Source organism: Schistocerca americana, chromosome 8 (genome assembly GCF_021461395.2).
Source record: "Schistocerca americana isolate TAMUIC-IGC-003095 chromosome 8, iqSchAmer2.1, whole genome shotgun sequence".
Lineage (NCBI taxonomy): Eukaryota > Metazoa > Arthropoda > Insecta > Orthoptera > Acrididae > Schistocerca > Schistocerca americana.
Window position 1 is genome coordinate 515,134,616 of NC_060126.1, and position 20,547 is coordinate 515,155,162.

Here is a 20,547-nt window from a genome sequence, read left to right on the forward strand (position 1 = left end):
AAAAAGATTTTCACTACAACCAAACCACACGTACATGTATATAGTTAATTTTACATTACCCATTCATGTCTGTTAGTTGCATCATTTAATTCAAATTCTTACCTTGTTATCTAGAGGAGTGCATTCTCAAAAATTAACACTACTCCAGAAGCAGGCTTCCTAACCATTAATACCCTAACACAGTTCTCATTACTTCTCTTTATTTCATTATTTCATCGAAGTATCATTGTATTTCATTACTCCGTTAACTAAGAAATAAAGACCTGCTTTGCTTCTCAAATGAAAAATACTGAATCTACAGAACAACACTGCACAGTTAACGAATATTAATATTGTATGCAGACTTTACTGTCACTGCGTAACAGACAAAACACCAATTTGAAAAAAATCATTACTTCACTGTGATGGTGATGGTGGTGATGATGATGGTGGTGATGATGGTGGTGGTGATGGTGGTGATGATGATGGTGGTGATGGTGGTGATGATGATGATGATGATGATGATGTCCCATACTCTGTGACAGAGCGTAGGGGAACGATGCGGGAGACCCGTACCATCGAACTAGACAAGGTCCTAGTGTACTTCACTGTATTTGATAATATTAGTTGAAATTTTGGCGGGAAGGGCACTAAACTCATAAATGTTACTTTTTCATTGCAGACATTACTGTAGGCAATTGTATCTTAAGTTTATTCCATTGTATTAAATGTTAGAAAGGCTATATTATGACATTTTCACACAGTTATCTCCAATACTAATTGCCTTGAGACCAAACTTTTTTTTATGTTACCTCAAATAATACCAAACCATGTTTTCTCTGTTACTTCAGCTTCTGCATCAATTATTAATGAATCCACACGAGTTCATTACTTTACATCTTAAATATGACTTGTAAGTATTTGCACAGTTTTCACATATCCTAACACCCTTCATATTCCATTCACCTTACCTTTTGGCTGACAGAAATTTCCTAGTGACTGAACAAAATAATTCTCATGATCAGTTTTAAAACGAAAATAAATACAGCATCCCATCAATTTTACCAATTACTGTAGATGCCTTGTATATTATCTGTGCTGTCTTCCTCTTACAGAACTCCATTACTTAAAACCACTAATTCAACATAAATTAATGACACTGAAAGAGCTTTACTGAAATGTGTTACTGTACAAAGGATCACACAAAAGTCGAAGAACATGACTGTTCCACTGAGAAGCTACAGACGGGATAGTAGAAGAGATTGAGTGTCTCAGGAAACAGGAATGATGAGACAGTTAGCTCACGGAAACATTGTCACCACATAAGGAATTCAATACAAGGCATTTAATCCTCTACTTTCCATGTCGTATTCTTGATTCGAAGCACTCTCCATCGTTTTTTCAAAGTCTGTCACCCACAATCTGAAATATTTCAAACTGCTTTGCTGCTATTTCAGCAGTAAACAGTACTTCTTGTGTAACACTCTTGGCAGCTTACTGGTAGCACCTATGATCCTTATTCCTGAGACATGCAGCAGTACTAAATCTTTTATATGCTTGTGAAAAATCAATAAATGCTTGTGAAATACCATTTAAATCACTACCAATGTCCAGTAAACACTGGGGTGTAGCTTGTACATTTGCTGCTGTTAGAGGGTGCCACAACTCCTTTGTACTTACTATGCTATCTTCTTCATACAACAAATCCTCATCAATCCTCTCCCAAGAAAAACTTCATCCTGTCTGCCAAAGTAATTTTCCGTCACTGGTAAATGACAGATAGCATGATCCTCCTCTTCCTCCTATCTACCACTTCCATTAAGCCCTAACTTTTCATTAACACTCTGCTCATTTATTCTCTCTTTACTTAACACATTAAGATCATCATCAAAAATAAATTCAAATACCTCTTCCTCATCACTGCTTTCTCAATCACTACTGACACTACTATCAGAACTGCTGTCACTTTCACTTTCTTCAAATACTTGGTTAACCAGCTAATCCCTGTCTCCGCTATTCGATCATAAAGCAAAACACTTACGTGCTCTTAAAAACTGATCACTCACTGAAGTGTTTTGGCACCCATCTCCTCTTCCTCACTCTGAACAGCAATCATGTTACTTGGGTTTACCACAGTGATTGCCACCTCAAAAACTGCGGCAAACTTGACGTTTCTACCTCTGTTTCTAATGTATACTCTTTCATTCATAATCTGAACAATTTTAAAGTTTAATGCCATTGTCAGCAAAAAATTTCCTAGCTGACTGAACAAATATTTTACATTGCCTCTCAGCAGTCTCTACGCTCTTACCATAGTCGTAACAAAGTTTCTTCCTCTCCACTGCACAATTACTACTAATCATTTTCAATTTTTCCTCGGTATCATGAACTAATCTACTAATTTTTTCATCACAATCTTTTGCTACAGCTTCAAATTTTTTCTCTATCTTGAGAGACTTGAGTTGACTACACGGATTTCCTTTTTCAATCTCTACTTTGATTTCATCCTTTAAATTGCTAATGTCGTCTTTTGTATGTATTTTTATATTATCCATATTATTTTGTAATGTGTAATTTTTCATACTGCTTGTGCTCTCATAAGCTGCATGAAAGTGCATTAACATCCCAATCTACCATAATCCATTGTATTTCTTGACTTTCACGGCATATGCCTCCTCAGACTTAACTGTCTCTTACTCGCTCCAAAACTGCCTTCATCTTTTTCAGCCCCATTACTATATAGTGTAAATGACACCCTTACTTTTTCATCAAAAATTTGGCTACCATCCCTGGCATGCAAAGTCATGTTTATATCTGACCTATACACACTATCATCTGCAAATTCAGTTTCAAATAAGTCTTCCTGTTCATTTTAAAACACAAAATTCTCCAGCCTGGTCTTTGGCAATATTGTCTCCCACTTGCCCATTTTCTTCTAATATACCGTGTTTTGATTCGTTATCACACATTTTGAATCACCTCCAGGGGGCGCACTGCTCTTTGGCAGGTTCATGCTTGGCTACCACGGGGTGCCAGCCTTTGCAGCATCTTTTCCCTGCAGCCTGTCAATCCTCTTGCTGTTCTTTTTTCTGTCCCTTGGGGAATTTGTCTGGGATGTTTTTGGAAATGTATCCTGCATTTTCGGTAGTCCCTATCAGAGTACTCTCCAATGTTTTCTATTCCTTTTTTCTTTCTTCATTCACCTTCTCCTATCGTTCCTCCGCTTTGGAGCTTGAGGTTCCTCTTCCTCCCTGTGTGCTCCTGAAAGCCTGTCTATGTGTGTGAGACAAGTAACAAGTGACTGGGTAACGTGTAATTTCCAGCCGCGGGTCGACAGGTAGGGTTCGCACATATCCCCTGGTACAGGCAGGCCAAGGGAGGGGTGATTGTCTGAGCTGCTACCTTCCCACACTGCTGATTGGTCCCTCTGTCATGAGTTCAGGAGGTGTGACCTGAGGTGTGAACAGTCACCTAAGGTGGGTGCGCCCCCTTGTGGAGGAGGCCCCCAGTTGGGAGGAGCGCACCATTGGAGATGCTGGCAATCATGGGATTTTCTCGCAATGAGTAAATCATCTTCACAATCAATGTCTATGAAACGTAAATGTAATGAGGCTAACGATTCAAAGACCCTTCCGGCTGCACCACGGTTTCTCGTGGTCTCACGTATTGAAGATGGTCAGTCCTTCACCACGGTAAATCCGTTTATTATTCAGAAAGGGTTTGATGCAATTGCTGGCACTGTGAAATCCTGCTCTTCTTCACAGAATGGCACTTGGCTTTTGGAAACTACTTCAGATTCTCAAGAACAAACACTGCTTGTTGCCTCGCTCCTCCACAGCTACCCTCTTTGTGTCGATGCCCACAGAACTTTGAATTCTTCCCATGGTGTTATTTACACTAGGCTGCTCGATGGTCTGACTGAGACAGAAATCCAAATGTACCTCTCTGATCAGGGTGTCATTACCATCCATCGAGTGATGAAAAAGTAGATGTATCTTTTAGTGTCCGCATTCTCTTTCTCACCTTTGATAGAGTGGTTCTTCCATCAGAGATCAAAGCAGGTTATGAAGTTATCACAGTCAGACTGCATATTCCAAACTCGATGCGCTGGTACTAGTGACATCGTTACAACCACACTAGAGAGTTCTGTCGACTCCTGGCCAAATGTGTAACTTGTGGTAGGGATGCTCACGAGGGCGATTGTCCACCACCTCTCCCCCACAGCATCAATCGCAGTGGTGACCAAACCACTTCCTCTTGCAATTGTCCCGTGTATCTTGATGAGTGGACTGTGCAGGAGATCGAATGAAGGTAAAAGTGACTTATCCGGTTGTTTGCAAGTTGTTGGCTAGCTGGTAACCCTGCATTCTACCATCTGACTCTTACAGTTCTGTTCTCGCTACATCTTGTTCCATGAAGGACATGGCCTCGCAGCCATGTAACCTCAAATTTAGCACCGCGGTTGTGAAATTGCCCAGCATCATAATAGAATCCGCGTCTCCTCCTCCAGCGGTGCAACAGCAACCAAACTTCTGCCTCATGGGACAAAGTCACCACCTACAGAACTGGCAGACTGGAAAGGACAGAAGGAACAATCCTGTGAAGACTTCCGGTGTCCCTCTAGACAACAAACATCTGAATATTCCTCTGCCAACTGGAAAGGCTCCAAGAAGTCAAATAGAGGGAAATGGTCTTCCCCTTTGCTGACTCAAGAGACCCTCTTCAATGGTGTCGCTGTGTGATACTCTCACCCTACCGACCTCCATGTCGCTGGTGTGTGGTGTGTACTACCAACCGTTTTCCGGTTCTGGACTCCGCATGCCGACAAAAGGAAAATGCTGATGCTTCTGTAGACCTCATGGAGCAGGATCCTCCTGCCTCTGTGCCCTGTAGCAGTGATCTTCGAAGGCTGGCACTCGGCAGCTGCTGAGAAGAATTTCCACGGTCTTCGATCTAACAAAGAGGGATTATGGCTGCTCTTAGAATTGGTTTCCACTTTTTCTCTGCGTTCATGAAAGAAAATTGCGTCCTCGTGACCACTTTGAGCTCTTGCATTTCTTCCTGGTCTATTTTGACCTTCATTCCTTGAGGATGGTATTCCATTTAATAGGGAGCCATGCTGTTCATATGGGATGGTGTTCATAGTCAGCCCATCTCCATGACTAGCTGCCTTCAAGCTGCTGCAGTTTGCCTTTTCGTTCCTCACTTGACCTTCTCCCTTTGTACCATTTACATCCATCTGTCATTTGACTTCACCATAGCAGACTTTCTCCATCTTATTGGGCAGCTATCTCACTCCTTTCTGCTGCTCAGTGACAGTAATGTGCACCATCCCATTGGGGTTCCTCCCAGACCCTGTCCAGAGGTGCCCTGTTGGCTGACCATCTCAATCAACTCGACTTCTTCTGCCTTAATACAGGAGCACCCACGTCCCCTTTCGTACTCCACACACACTTTTCCCATTTGGACCTATCATTCTGTACTGCCCAGCTTGTCTGTTGTTTTGAGTGGTCCATTCTCTCTGACACAATATTGAGTGACCATTTCCCGCGTGCTATCCGTTTTCTGACTCCTACCCCACCTACGTGCGCACCCAAATGGCAGCTTTCTAAGGCCGACTGGAGGCTTTACTCCTATCTGGCGACTTTTCGACAAACGTTTCGCCAGCTTTGATGACAAGGTAGAACACCTTAAAAATGTTGTCCTTACAATCGCAGAATGTTGCATTCCTCGCACTTCCTCTTTACCATGTCATGTCCCGGTCCCTTGGTGAACTGAGGCAAGCTGTGATGTAATTTGCGTGCGGAGACATGGTCTCGCCATTTTTAACCATCATCCTACAATGGCAAACCGTCATAAACAGTTGCGTGCACAGTTTTGTTGCATTCTACTGGATAGCAAAAAAGCTGGCTGGATTTCATTTACTAGTTCTTTTAACAGTTCCACTCCCTTTTCCGTCATGTGGGCCAACCTCCGGCGGTTCTCTGGGACCAAGATCCATTCCCCAATGTCCGACCTGACAATAGCAGACAATGTCATCGTCGACCCTATTGTTATCTCCAACACCTTGGGCCACCATTTTGCGCAGATTTTGAGCTGCTCTCACTATCACCTGGTCTTCCATTGGAAACGAACAGAGAAGTATTTCTCTCACCAGCTGTGTTTTCAAGGTGATGGAATGTATGATTCATGACCGGCTGATATAGTGGCTCGGGCATTACAATTTACTAATAACTGTGGATTTCGGGCACGTTGTTCTGCGTTTGACCATCTCGTCACTTTGTCCACCCATGCCATCAATTTTTTTCTGCGGAAATCCCTGACTGTGGCCATGTTTTTCCATTTGGAGAAAGCTGACAACACCTGCTGGAGGACTGGTATCCTCCATACACTCTGTATATGGGGCGTCGGGCACCTTTATCCTGGAAAACTGAGTGCCTCAAGGTTCCGTCTTGAATGTCAATGTTGTTGTTATTGTCATTAACCTTATAATGTCCTGCCTCCCTTTGGGCATGTGGGCTTTCAAAAAAAAAAAAAAAAAATAATGGTGGCCCTCAACTACGTACCCTCGGACTCAAAGTTGAAATACTAAAAAGTTTTGGCTGGTTTCATTGTCTAGAGGCTGCCAAATACTGCTGAGTCTACAGTATAGAATATGAATATACACATGAATCGAATGGTCGAAGGTTCCTATCACTCGGCAATTACAAATTTTGAATGTAACATAGAAATGTATAAATGAAAGATAGCAATTAAATAAAATCTGCAGGTACTATTTTTAACGACTTTAAATGATGAGTATGATAGCAGAAGTACCTTTAAGAATGCCGTTTATTACTGAAAAACACTTATTGGTGTCAATGGTTCAGCAGTTAAATAAAATATGAGTTGAATAACAGGGAAACAATAGATTCCTACTTAACGTAATTAGTTACGAACAACATAGCTCACGAGATACTCACTTCTAAACGGATACTACGTCTTCACTGGACAAGCCACAGAAATCTCACAAGTGCACAAGTCGGCACTACGAAATATTTCTATCTCCTGCGACCAAGTGCAAACTGACCAGCTCTCTCCAACTATTTCCTGCGACCGTCCGTCACGCCTTCCCATCCAGCACTGTGCCATGTCCTCTCACCCGAGGCTCCTCCCCCACTTCCATACAGTCTCCCCGTGGACTTCAGTAGTGGCCCACCGTAGCAACGTGCCGTAGTAACGAGTGCTGTGATTGGCTAGAGCGCTCGCACCATGTCTCCAAGCCAGTGCACTCTCACAAACATGTTGAAACACATACGAACTACTGGATTTACATTTAAATAACTTGAAACCAAATAAATATTCCTACAGCTGGACCATAAGCACACTCTAACACACATTATTAAATACATAAACAAATTAAATAAACACATGTCAAAGGAATAGAACAAAAGGTAGGCCAGTAGCCTAATGTCCCTGTGTTCTCTAAAGCACAGTAAATATTTGACCAATTTCTTCACGAATAGTGTACATCGGATGTAAACAAAGACATAGATGAATAAATATATTTATAAGCATGCTGCTACCATTTTTTCGTGGAACTGTGGAGTACTTACAGCTTGACGTGATTAATAGTAATCGGCCACTTTGACGTCGAATAACTCATGTACTATTAAAGTTAAATGCCTGTAGTTCATACCCTAATTCATACACTAATAGCTTTCTAAAGACACGTCGATAGACAAAATCAGATGAACCGTTTAGATTTTGGAATCTTGTCGCTGGGTGCTACTTGTATAAATTACAGTCAGGTACTAAACATGAAACTAATAAAGATGTTGAAAATCTGATTACACCATCAGAATCGTCATGCAAATATTGGTAATGTACATGTTTCTTTTTAAGGTATCATGATTCCTCTAGACAATTATTAATTTCTACGTGAACTGTGAAATGTCTGCCATTATGATGTCACAAAGTTTGCCATCTGTGGCAATCCCAGCATACAAATCTCCTTCATCAACACAAAGCACAGTCCTCGACACAGCGTCAACATGGAATTCCCAGTGATGCGGTCGGCCTGGACCATGCACTGGGGCTATACCTCTTGTTCCGACTAATGTTTGGCACCACGCAATTGCTGATGAGCCACGGCTTGCCGAGTGGCCCGTGCGGTCACACCAACTCCGAACTTAAAATATTTACAGGGCACCACAACACGCCCATTTACCTCACAGGCATCACAGTCTCCCTTTTCGTTGGCAATTTTGCCATCAGTTGCAGTTCTCCGCAGTCCTCTCTAATTAAGTGCATCTTCAGCAGTGCCTTGTTCTTCTTTACTTATTGAGCATTGACAGTGGCTTTTGTTTTCAAACGGACAAAACTGTTTGTATGAATTTCTGGCGGTGCAATCTGTTTCTTCCACTGTCTTTACATCTTGGGCCTATTGCTCTTCTGTTCGTTGAAACTACGAAATTCCTGGGGCTCATGCTTGATAGGAACCTTCCTTGGTCCTCTCACATGTCTTAACTGGCAGCCCACTGCATGTGGTCCCACAATGTCCTACGTGTCCTCAGTGGTACTTCCTGGGGAGCAGATCGAATAACCCTCTTCTGTTAGTATTGGTCCCTTGTCCGTTTGAAACTATGGGTGTTTCGTTTATGCATCTGCACGTCCGTCCCTCTTATGCTGTCTCAATACTGTCCACCATTTGGAATCAATTTGGCCACTGGCGCCTTTTACACTAGCCCGGTTGAGAGAGTATGTAGAAGCTGCCGAACTACAACTGTGACTTTCTCCTCTGCCATGTGTGACCACCCATTCTGTGCCTCCTTTCTTCGATGACTCCTTTGATCACCAGTAAGGGGCGCGTCCCTCTTTTCTGTTACCTTGTGGAGTTCGCTTTCGACTCTGTCTCGGGCAGCTTAACTTTTCATGCAACCTGCAACTTTTCAGTGGGTGTAAACCCATCACAACCTTGGCTTCGTGTGGCGGCCTGTGTTTGCCTTGGCCTTCATTTTCTTTCTAAAGACAGTACTCCAGCCTCGCTCTATTGCCTTTAGTTTAATGACCTTTGCATGGAACTTTGCGATAGTATCTTTGTGTACGCTGATGGCTCACAGACTGACCATGGTGTCTGGTGTGCCTTCGTCATTCGCGCCGGCGTTTTTCGGTATCAGCTTCCAGAATACTGCTCAGTATTTACAGAAGATCTCTTTGCCCTGTATATCAGGCCAGTCAGTACATCCGGCGACACACTTTTCAATTGTGTCATCTGCTCTGATAATCTGTCCCCTTCAAAGCCTCTGTGTGCCGTACACCGTCCATTGCTTAGCGCAATGGGTCCAGGAAAGCTGTCACTTGCGTGCACTTGATGGCACCACTGTGGTGTTCGTGAGTTTTTGGCCATTTCGGTCTGACAGGAAACAACACCGCTGACACTGCTGCCAAGGCTGCAGTCCTTGTATCTCAGCCCTCCGATGATCGCTGTGTTGCCGTCTGTCAGCAGGTGGTGTCACTTTGGCATCGCCACTGGTCCTCCCTTCATGGGAACAAGCTCCGGGCTATTAAGCATCTTTTAGCAACTTGGGTGATGACCTCTTGGTCCTTTCACCGCAAGGAGATCATTTTAACTAAGTTGCGTATTGGGCACTGTCTTTTTAGCCATTGCGATTTGTTAACTGTGCTGCCCCACCTCTTTGTGCCCATTGCGCTCGACTTTTGATGGTCCGCCATTTCCTAACGGAATGTCCTTTTTTTAACTGCGTGTGTTCTCATTTGTATTTGTTGTCTTGAGTTATCAGCCATTTTAGTGAAGATGCATAAGCTGTTGACTGCGTTTTACTTTTTATCCATTGTAGCAATATGGTGAAGGCCATTTAATTTTTAGTTCTGCGCCTCCATTTCTGTGTAATCTGTTTTGTCTTTATCTTCGTGTTCTCCGGTTTTGACATGGGTATGACTCTAGTTGTTTTTGCTCCCTGAATCAAAACAAAACCAATTTTGAATGAGTTTATGTATGCTAGTTTTTGATCACTAATGACTTTATCTTGTGCAATAAGTAGTCTTCTTCTTCTTCTTCTTCTTTTGCTGCTGCTGCTGCTGCTGCTGCTGCAAATCATCTACAAGAATGCTTCAAGTCTTAATTCTCTCATTGAGATGTGTTGTTTATCCCTGTCAGCTGTGCCCACCTTTGCACTGATTGCCTACTGCTATACCCACTTGCTGGTTGGCTGTTGCACCTCTCTTTTTAATTGCGGCTACCTCAAATGTGATATTTCAAAATAATAGGATTTCACAGTCCCATAACGTTGATGTTCACAGACCTTGACAAAATTCTGATGCCATACATATCACAAAATCACTTTGTTAAAATATCTATACTTTATAAACTGTTATCCAGTTCACTGTTCAACCACAACACATTGTTCAGAGTTTTTAGCGAATTCTTGTCTGTTGTGCCCAGCACAACATTCCTCACCAGAAGGGCAACCCATGTGACACACCTGCTCATATATCATGTTATATTCCTCGGCACCAGCAATTGTGGCGAATAATTGGCTGTAAATGGGGGTCAACACACACACATTTGGTTTCACGGGTTTTGCTTGCATGAACAACCAACCCCACTAAGTGAGTTTGTTATGGCCAGTCCATGTCTTAATTATGTAATGTAAGTCTCATTTACCAGGTATGCACACACTGCACCTTCCAATTTTATGACAGTAGTCACTGCGCAGTATAACCTAACCACTCTACAACAGTCTCACCAGAAGAATGATACGTGCGGCACTTAAAAGTTAATTGTCAATCGGTGTTACTGTCCTACATCCCTGTCAGTCTCCTTATTCACAACACTGCAGTGCACACTTACAGTATTGCTATTTTGACTGACATGGGTTTCATGCTCAAAATCTTTGAACGGTTTGCTACTAAAGTTTCACATTGCTAAATATGTAATTTTGATAATTTGCATTTAGAATTTTGCATCTCAAATTAATTGAATACTGCAGAAAAATTGGTTTTGGCTGAACTTTGATACATTAAGAGTTTCTCTCTGGATTGTTATACTGGGCTTGACATCACGTCATACTTTTGATAACAGTTGGATGGTGAAGTATAAGATCAGGGGGCCTCTGAAATATTAAAACGACTGGGCAATGCAAATAGCAGAAATGGCTGTTGGGTCACAGCATCCTTACTGCTAGCTGCCAGAGCTCAACAGACCACACTAACAATTTGAGACAGAAGCCTTATCATTCAGGAAACAGCAACTTTGTGCCTGGTGGCCTGTATGAGTATAACAGCAATCTTCATTTCATTCACTAATGACTACCATTTATGAATTGGCCAGTACGCAGCAGCAGGCTTCTCTTCCTTTCACCTGAAGAAACTAAACTTAATTCCTTCACTTGAAGTAAACCAAATGTGTTAGACAGTTCTTGAAAATTCTTATGTGGAACCATGCCAACACAACACATCTAGTTCTTTGTTCGATCCAGAGGGAGGCCTCTGAAACAGTGGTCGAAATGTCTGTCTGCCCCTGTAGTTCATTTCTTTTAAAACATGATACACTTTACACAAAGGAAAGTTTTCTGTTAATTGGAGTGGTGGTAAATACACAGCGTTTCATCTGCATGTAGGAACTGTCCCCCTAAAAATGGCATGCATTGGGAAAGGAAATCTAATGCAAGTGAATTTCCTGCTGACAAAACCAGTAGCTGTTCTAGAAAGTATTGTTTGTGAGCTGCTACTATGAAATGCAGGAGTTGATAAAATTTTCTGTCCATTAGGTGAACTCTATAGCGGTTACATATGCACGTCACAAGAAAAATGCATTAAATATCAGTGGCTCACCTGCCTTTGTCAACCAAAAAATTTTGTCGCGGCTAAACACTGCCCTTCAGTGTCACTCTGTGACTTATGACTACATTCACGCACTGACCAAAGCACACTTTTTTTTGTGAATGGGGCAGGGGTAGAAGCAAGTGGCGAATATAAGATCAGTAAAAAGTGTTATCAATATACGTGATAATTTTAATTTCGTCATTGCATGAAATCCACGACCCTTTTATATGCTCCTATAGGAATTTTTGATGAGTCTGTACCTCCTACCAATTTGAATGACCGAGGTTCATTTTACCTATGAGCAGAAGTGAATGCCACTTAGGGATGGGAGAGGGAGAAGGTTTGTTGAGAGTTTTGAGTCTTGCAGCAATGATGGTCTAACAGTGTCCAGGTACATTGACAATGCAGGGCATCATTACTTTGATGATTTGCATTTTTGCATAAGTAACTGGTATTGCATTCCATCCGCAACCACTTCTGAGTGTATTCTTCAACTTTCAGGTTTACCACCTTCGGGTAGTTGGCAGGACCTAAAGGACCACATGCGAGAAGCTGGTGATGTTTGCTTTGCGGATGTTTTTAAGGATGGAACTGGTGTTGTCGAGTTTCTTCGGTTCGAAGATATGAAGTATGCTGTAAAAAAACTAGACGACTCAAGGTTTCGTTCACATGAGGTACGTTATACAAGATGTAATCATTGCCAAAATAAGACAAAGTTTTGTTATATTACTTCTCTGTGTGCTGTATTATACTGTCATGTTGTTGAAAGTACGGCTGGGATAGACAGTAAATAAGTATCATTAAGTAGTTGTTGTTAATTTTCAGATACTTTTTGTTTTAAAGATATTCAGGCAAGTGTAATGAAGACAAATGAATAAGCCCTTATTTCATTTCATGTGGGTTCATTGCTACTTACATCCCTTTAGAGATGAAAGCTGTAATTTCCTTTGGTCATGTACATACCAAGTAGCATGAACTTGGCTTTCAACTTTCTTTTTGTGTATTATTGTTCATTGGAAATTGAATCTACTTTTAAACATAAAGATGTAATTTGACAATTGCCTGAAGACAGACAATAGAAATATATGGTTTCTAACGAAAAGACAAATTTGGAGCAGTAATATTGCTTTAGGAAAAGGTAGTGGTAAATTTATCAAATAGCTGGAATTGGCACGGTTGTAGCTGGCAGAAGATGGTATCCCAAGGAAAGTGTGTACAGAAATTTTATATTCCATGAGATGGAAGAAGCAACAGAGAAAGATAGCAAACAATGTAGGTGCTGGCTGCCAAGATACAGATTTTAGGAAGGACAAAAGCAGATAGCAGATGTCAGTGAAGTAAAGAGCAATAGTACTGGGCAAGGGGAGGAAGTCTTAAGTTAATAGACATAGAAATTTAGAAATTTATAGAAATGCAGCATCACATCGCAGGAGATAACAGTGACGTCGTTTTGTAATATTATGAACAAAACAGTGTAGATCAATTTTTTATGTAAAGGTAGTTATTGATTTCAGGTAAGCTAGGTCATCTTCAAATCAGAAACAAAAATACTGGATGATGTGGTCGGGCTGATGCCTGTGGTAGTGACTGTTGTCCATTGTTTTAGTATTATATCTGAAGATTGCCTAATTTGGCTGATACTGCCAATACACTTAAATAAAGTAGTTACACAGACTTTATATCATAAAAAAATAACTAAAGTTTCACTGTCAAGTGGCATCAAAATTTGTTGGTGGTACTGGAACTGATGTTTGCTGGCCGAAGGGATATAATTGTATATCTAAAAGAAGATGAAGCAGTAGCCCATAGTTGTATTGTTTGCTGAATCTTACTCTTTCTTTCTATTGAGTGTATATTTAAACACACAGTAGAATGGTGGCATTGTTAAAGATGATACATACACGTTTTTGTAAATGTAACTAAACCATAGATTTCCAAGAGTCTACATTGTCAAGATCACTCACCAATCAAGAAAATGTGATACATTATAGTTTTCTATGCGAAGTTGGGTTTTGCTGCAGGTCTCGGCACTTTTTGTAGCATCAGAACTATTCCGACCTACGCCCATTTGAGGCAGATTACTGTATTACAGTCTTATGTTGTCTTTAACCATTTTTCCTTTATCTTTTCATTCTGTTGTTCCCTAAATTACAAAGTTAATTATTTCTCGATGCCTCAGTATGTGACATAAATCTCTCCCATTTTTAGTCAAGTTACCATCAACAGGATCAGTAACTCGTCATCGATTATCGGTTCAATCCATCTAATGTTCCGAATTCTTGTGTTACACCGCATTTCAAAAGCTTTTATTGCTTCTTATCTGTAACATTTATTGTGAACATTTCACTCTCATAATTTGCTCTAGAAGTGTTTAGCACAACATGGCTACATGTGAGTAGGTGTGTTTTTAAGATTATAGAGAAGCAGGGAATGAAACTCAGTAACATGTACAAAAATAAATAAATAAATAACTTAAATGTGAAATGCCCAAACATCGGAAAGGGCTATTTTGTGAAATTGTGTAGTGCTGCATAACATTTAACACTGTGTTGCTGCACCGTGTGCATTGTCATATGCTCGACGACCTTGATGTGGTAGAGACAGTCCTGCTCAGTCTGAGCCCACATTTTAATGGCAACCTTCCTGGAATCATTCAGTGTGCGAGGCAGGTTACCATGGCAACCCACTAAGTTTCACCTGTTTCTGAGCACCTTCAATGGGCATTCGTGTCGGAAAATACTGCAGGCTGTTCTGTTCGGTCCATATGTCCCTTCTGTAGGAAGGTCTTCACGAGGTAGCCACAATGTGTAGTGCATTATTGTCTTGAAAATGGCAGAAGTGTTGACTGTAGCATTTCACAAGTGGTCTAAGACTACAGTATCCACCGTAGCAATGTGGGAGAATGGACCAATCTTGTGCTTGTCTGCATCTACTTTGCAAACCATTGTGAAGTCCATGGCAGAAGGCACTTCCATTGTATTAGTTAAAAGAGCTTTTTACTGTTAGTAGGAAGGGGGAAGAATGTGAAGTTGAACGTGTTCTGAAGTTCGCCTGCTTTATTTCTTAATTGATAGTCCAAGGTGTCGACGTACTGCATTGTTATACTGGCTGAAAAATGGGGGATGGAAGTTCAACACTGACTACTGTAAATGATGTAACTGAGAGTTGCAGAGTTTCGTTTCACAGTTCTTTACTTCCACTGTTCACACACACACACACACACACACACACACACACACACACACACACACACACACACACACAATATTACACAGTTTTATGGTCAGTTCACTATTGGTACATCTGATAAGCCTCATTAATAGGTTGCAGGCATACCTGAGCATACTGCTACGATAGTTTGCTGTTGAACATCTGTGAGCAGTAAAACCCTAACCACACAGTTCACAGTTCTTGCTGAATAATACGGTACATGTGACACTATTTCTCAAATAATTTGAACAGACAATGTCATTGTTTTAACACACGGCCTATTTGTGTTACACTAATTCCACTGATAAGTTAATGCATTATAGTTATTCTAACTTATACAGACTTCCCGTTTGAAAATCGGCCATGGACTGACTGTCTCAGGGCCAAAAATTGGCCCTTTATTTATACTCACAATAATAGGTACTGAAACTATACATTGTTCAATGTTTAATTTACTGAAATTACAATTAAAACATAGCTCATTCAATTAGATGAATATATTGAAAAATTCCTCCTTTTAAACAGTCTACCACTAAGGTTAGGCCAAATTATTTGTTTAAATAATGGAATTAACAGATATTGTTACTCAAACAAAGCTTTTGACAATCCTGGTAATTATTTTGGTATTAATTAAGGGCTGGCTTTGCCAATATCTTTTCGAATAGAGCCAAATAAATACTTCCAAAATCCTAGTAGTTCTTCTTCCAAATGTTTATAATTAGTACAGAACTTACATTTGTTTGTAAGTCAACAATTAAATCTGTCACGGAACAATACTGATTTCACCCTACAACAAAAGATATTAACTAAGAATAGTCAAAATAAAGTAGGAAATTAATTACGTACACAAATCTAAGCACAAAATTAGATCTGGTGCTGTATTCTTTAAGACTGAGGGCCAACCTTTCTCTTTGTTAAAAAATGCAGATTATGCTCATATATGTTAATGGTAATTAATCAAAATGAAAAAAATGAGTTTAAGGGGGCAGATGGCAAAACGAGAGGAAGTAAAGATATCCAGCTTGCTTCATCACAAAACTATGGGGTGAATAAATCTTCTCAGACATCACTAAAGGAACTACCAGTGATGGCAGGGTTTATTAGTGACCAAATCAAAATTTGTCACGAATGTTATTGACAAAGGAAGTCATACAAACATTTCAAAATGTCATTTATTTATACCAGGAATTATATACATAATTTTGCATCAAACCATATTTGTAACGTGATAGACGTAATATCTTTTTACATTATTCGTTGTGTTATGTTTTCCTTCAAAGTGCCGAGTAACTCTGAAAATTACTACTTTTCTCCCTTGGTAGAACTGGCTTTCTCACTAAAAATGTATTTTAATGAAACTTGTTCCTTCTATTTATTATTTAGGCTCAGTATATGCTCATATTTGGCCACTTTTGTGAGCACCCCGAAAAATCCCACAGAAACAAAACAATAAAGGAAAGATGAAGAAAATGCAGAAGCACAAATCCACAACTATTCACCATGTTTGAGTGTGGCTGAACAAGTTCACTTCTCCATGTTAACAGACAGAACTACCGCTGACGTGGGCATCTAATTTCATTGACAGTCTGTGTGGATGCTGCCATTTGAAGTGGTCGTGGAATGTTTCGATGTTCTGTTCCATTCTGCAACATCCACTGTCAATTGATCTATAAGTAGTTTAATTTAAAGGCTTCTTTTTTCAGTAATGAAAAATTAATTAGATGAGGCGTGTGATGGATTTATGTTCTCGGATATCTTTTTCAAATACCTAAGGTATTTGAATAAATTTGTTCAAAACATGGGACATCTTGACACCACCATTTAATCTCTGTATTCATCTCATTCTTGTATTTTATTGCTTTTAAAGATTGATACATAAATTATAGTAGCTGATGATGATGATAATGATGATGATGATGATATGGAGATTTCTTTTAGAAAACTTCATTATTTAATTTGTCTGCTCCAGCGATACAAAAATCCCCCTCCCCCATAGTTGGTACCACGGGAATGAATTCATTAATAATTACAGCAAAAATGGAAAACAACACATATTTTAATACCAAAATTCTCATTTGGTTTCCGTTAATAGGACATGTCTTGAGTGTTACTTGGTGGGTAACTGGAAAGACTACAAATTCAAATGTCTGGAGTTTGATCCCTTGTTGATTGTAGATTTTTTGGATCCCTTGTTGATTCTATATTTTTTGTATCACATATTGTTTCTTTGGTTTGTTAATGTGAAAAAATACAATGTTGCATATCAGTTCGGAGTCAATGTAAAATTTGGGTCCAGCTATAACTGGTGGGAAGGGCTATGGCAGACCACCTCCAGTTGAGTTACCCATCATGCTTAGTAAAGCACTATGGTGCTCAGACTAATTTTTGAATCAAGCCTTACTTGTTTGGGCAACCTGTGCTGGTTCCTTGGACTTGAAGAAGTGTGTTGTAGACGAATTCAGTTCATTGCATCACGTTGTCATTATCTGCCTCTCTCTCCCCCCCCCCCCCCCCCCCCTCCCCCCAAAAAAAAATCTACTTATTCACACCACTGAGAATCTTTTCAGATTATTTTAAAATTCGTGGTTAGAACTAGCAGCATAAATTAATTTGGTTGGTTTATCAAGGATGAGTTACAAGATAAAAGCTACAGATAGCAAACATTCATGAAGTTCATCAGAGTACGTTGTTCTAAATTGTAAATTATACAGGGAATACTCTTACAGTTTATTTTAGTACCTCTGTGAGATGCTTGTGGTTGTAGTTTGGTATCAAGAAACATTTGTTTAAGTTTTCCTGGAGGACAAGTAAGATTGCTGCAGCAAATCTCTGTTTGACTGTTAATACAAAATGTTTTCCAATATATATATTTTTGTTAATTTGTTTTTAATTAAGATATTAGGCTGACATTAGTGGGACAGAGTTCTGATCTTTGTTTGACTAACATAATTCAGGCTGCTTGCAGTTTCTCTTAAATTACTAAGTGATTACTTTTCAGATGATTTTATTGTAAGTAACTGTGATCGCAAGTCCTTCTCCGTTCTTGTCAGAAAGAATGCACAACCTGTAATGACCTCAGTGTCGCATTCTGTGGCAGCTAGTCCACCACTAGTAGTAGCTGTTGCTCTTTCAAGGGGACTTGGATATGAGTGACTGTCAAAGAAATCAAATTTTTAATTTTTGTCTTGAAAAAATTCTCTGTAGTTTTCTGAACAAGAAAAAGTTTACTTCCAGAAAAATGGACCACAGAAAGTACCAAAATTCAAGGAATTTAAAAGTTGCTGCATGCACCACGACATCCCCATGGCACACAGTCATCTCTGTTAAAAACAGTTTTGCTCTCATTGGTTTCATTTTTATGACTTCTTAGTCCCTTAGGTTGGCTAACTTGCGAAAGCTGTACAGCTGCTTATCTTTTGTTTATACAGAGAGTTTGGTTATTGTTTGCTGCTTTGGTGTGAATATTTTGTTTACAGCGAAGTAATTGTGTGCGTGAGTTTCTTATTCCACTTGAAAGCAATGGGAAGAAGAAGTAAGAAGTTTTGTTTTAAACAATGTAAATTTTATGGAAATAAGTTCACCAAATGGATTAACTCTGCTAATACAGAAATACAGCATGATACATAACTTGAATCAGCTTCAACTACTCAAAGTGCTTAAAAGTTAAAACTGAAATGAAATATTTGGACAGTGGGCTTGACAGTATTGATGTGATAATATGGAAATGCCAACAATTGATTCAGGTTGTGTTATTGTTGAACTTTGTGCTCTGTCTGCTTTGCAGTGTAAGGAATGTGGCAATAGTGATGTGTAGGTAGTTGAGGAGACACGTGCTAGAAGAGGTTGTGCGTCAAAATTAAGAATGGTGTGTAATTTTTGTGATTTAAGTGAATGTGGTTATACTTATGGCGTAACTAAACAGTGTGTACAACACAAATATTAAACTTGCTTCTGCTATGAGGTGTACAGGCAAAGGGCACAGAAGGGCACAGGTTTTTGGACTTACCTCCCCCTACCAGGTTTGACAGTCAGGAGAGTGTAAACATGAATTACAGCAGTATGTGTATGTCTGCAGCCCTGGATGCATCCTGGCAATGAAGAGGCCATAGTTCCCTAAATGGCGTAGTGACTGTTACCTCCTTGAACAATGGTAAAGTCATTGATGTGGAATGTATGACCATGTACTGTCATGGCTGTACTAGTGAAGCTGAAAATCATAAATATTTGATTTTACTGGTTATAGTGGAGCGATGGAATCTGAAGGTGGTGTGAAGATATTTCACAGGTTAGTGGAAAAATATGGTGTGATGTTTACATCCTGCCTAGGATATGAAGACCCAAAAGCGTATCGAAAAGTTTGTGAATCCAAACCTTATGCTGATGCAAAAATTGAATTAATGGAATTTGTTGGACAAGTCCAGAAAAGGTTAGGTACAGGATTGAAGAATTTAATTAGCTGGTAGTAAGTGCGTTTGTGGACATGGTCAGCTTACAGATGAAGAAATAAGACAGTTTGCAGTATTGTTATGGACAAGCCATAAGATAAAATAAAAATGACCTTGGGTAATGAAAAAGGCAGCAGGGGCTACCTTCTTTCATAGATCCTCCACAGATGACAACCAATGTCAGGCACTCTGCGCTCCTGGCAGTGATTCATGGTATGGCTACCAGAGGGCTGTTACTAAAGGTGAGACCTACAACCATAAACATTCTTTGCCATTTGCTATAATGGAAGTTAGAAAACCTATATATAGGTGTCTTAAAGACACAAGATTATTCGCGAAATGTTTACATGGTAAGACTCAAAATCCAAATGAAAGTTTCAACAATTGTATATGGGAATGGATACCAAAAACTGTTATAGTAGGACTAAATACTTCAAAAATAGGTGTGCTAGATACTGTTCTGTGTTTCAATGACGGTGCAGTGTCAAGGCTTAATGTTACAGAACTGATGGGATGGCTTCAAAATGCAGATGTAGACTTTGCTCTCAAGGATGATATGGAATTGTTCCATACTTTGTAGCAAAATTAATTGTTTAAAGACATTTCACATGCAGTACTGCAAAATGCGACCACTTTTTCAGCTGCAGGAACAATACTGCAGTACTTCTATTATGACACCCATGTGCCTTTTGTGGGCAGTGATACTTACAGGCAACATACTGTATTTTTAGTCAATGTATGTAAAATTGTTCACATGACAGTGTGCATGTAATTTAAGTAACTTAATACTTTCTCTTTGCAACTTCTCTGCATGTGTCAAATGAACGGTTAAACAAGGCCTTTAGGGGGTCAGTGATTCCTGTGGGACAAGGATGTGCAGTAGGCAGTTACAGGCATCTTCATTCAGTAAGACATGGTGTTTTATCAGACAGATGTCTTCAACGTAGTGCACCAGTGAGATGATGCTCACAGCATTAATGCCAGACTGACACACTGATTCTAGACTGTACTGCCAACGAACAAACTTTTTGGTTGCCCCTTATGTTTTCTGTGACCTTTTCCCTTGAAAATGGGCTGTTAATCTAGA

The 20,547-nt window shown here is 39.9% G+C and overlaps 1 protein-coding gene across 1 annotated transcript in view; it reads left to right on the forward strand.

Moving 5' to 3' along the window:
- LOC124625805 (serine/arginine-rich splicing factor 1A) overlaps positions 1-20,547 on the forward strand; it is an 83,691-nt gene that overhangs the window by 59,854 nt on the left and 3,290 nt on the right. The window contains exon 3 of the mRNA XM_047149268.1: positions 12,307-12,479. Coding sequence (XP_047005224.1) covers positions 12,307-12,479 — 173 coding nt within the window. The remainder of the gene's footprint in view (positions 1-12,306; positions 12,480-20,547) is intronic.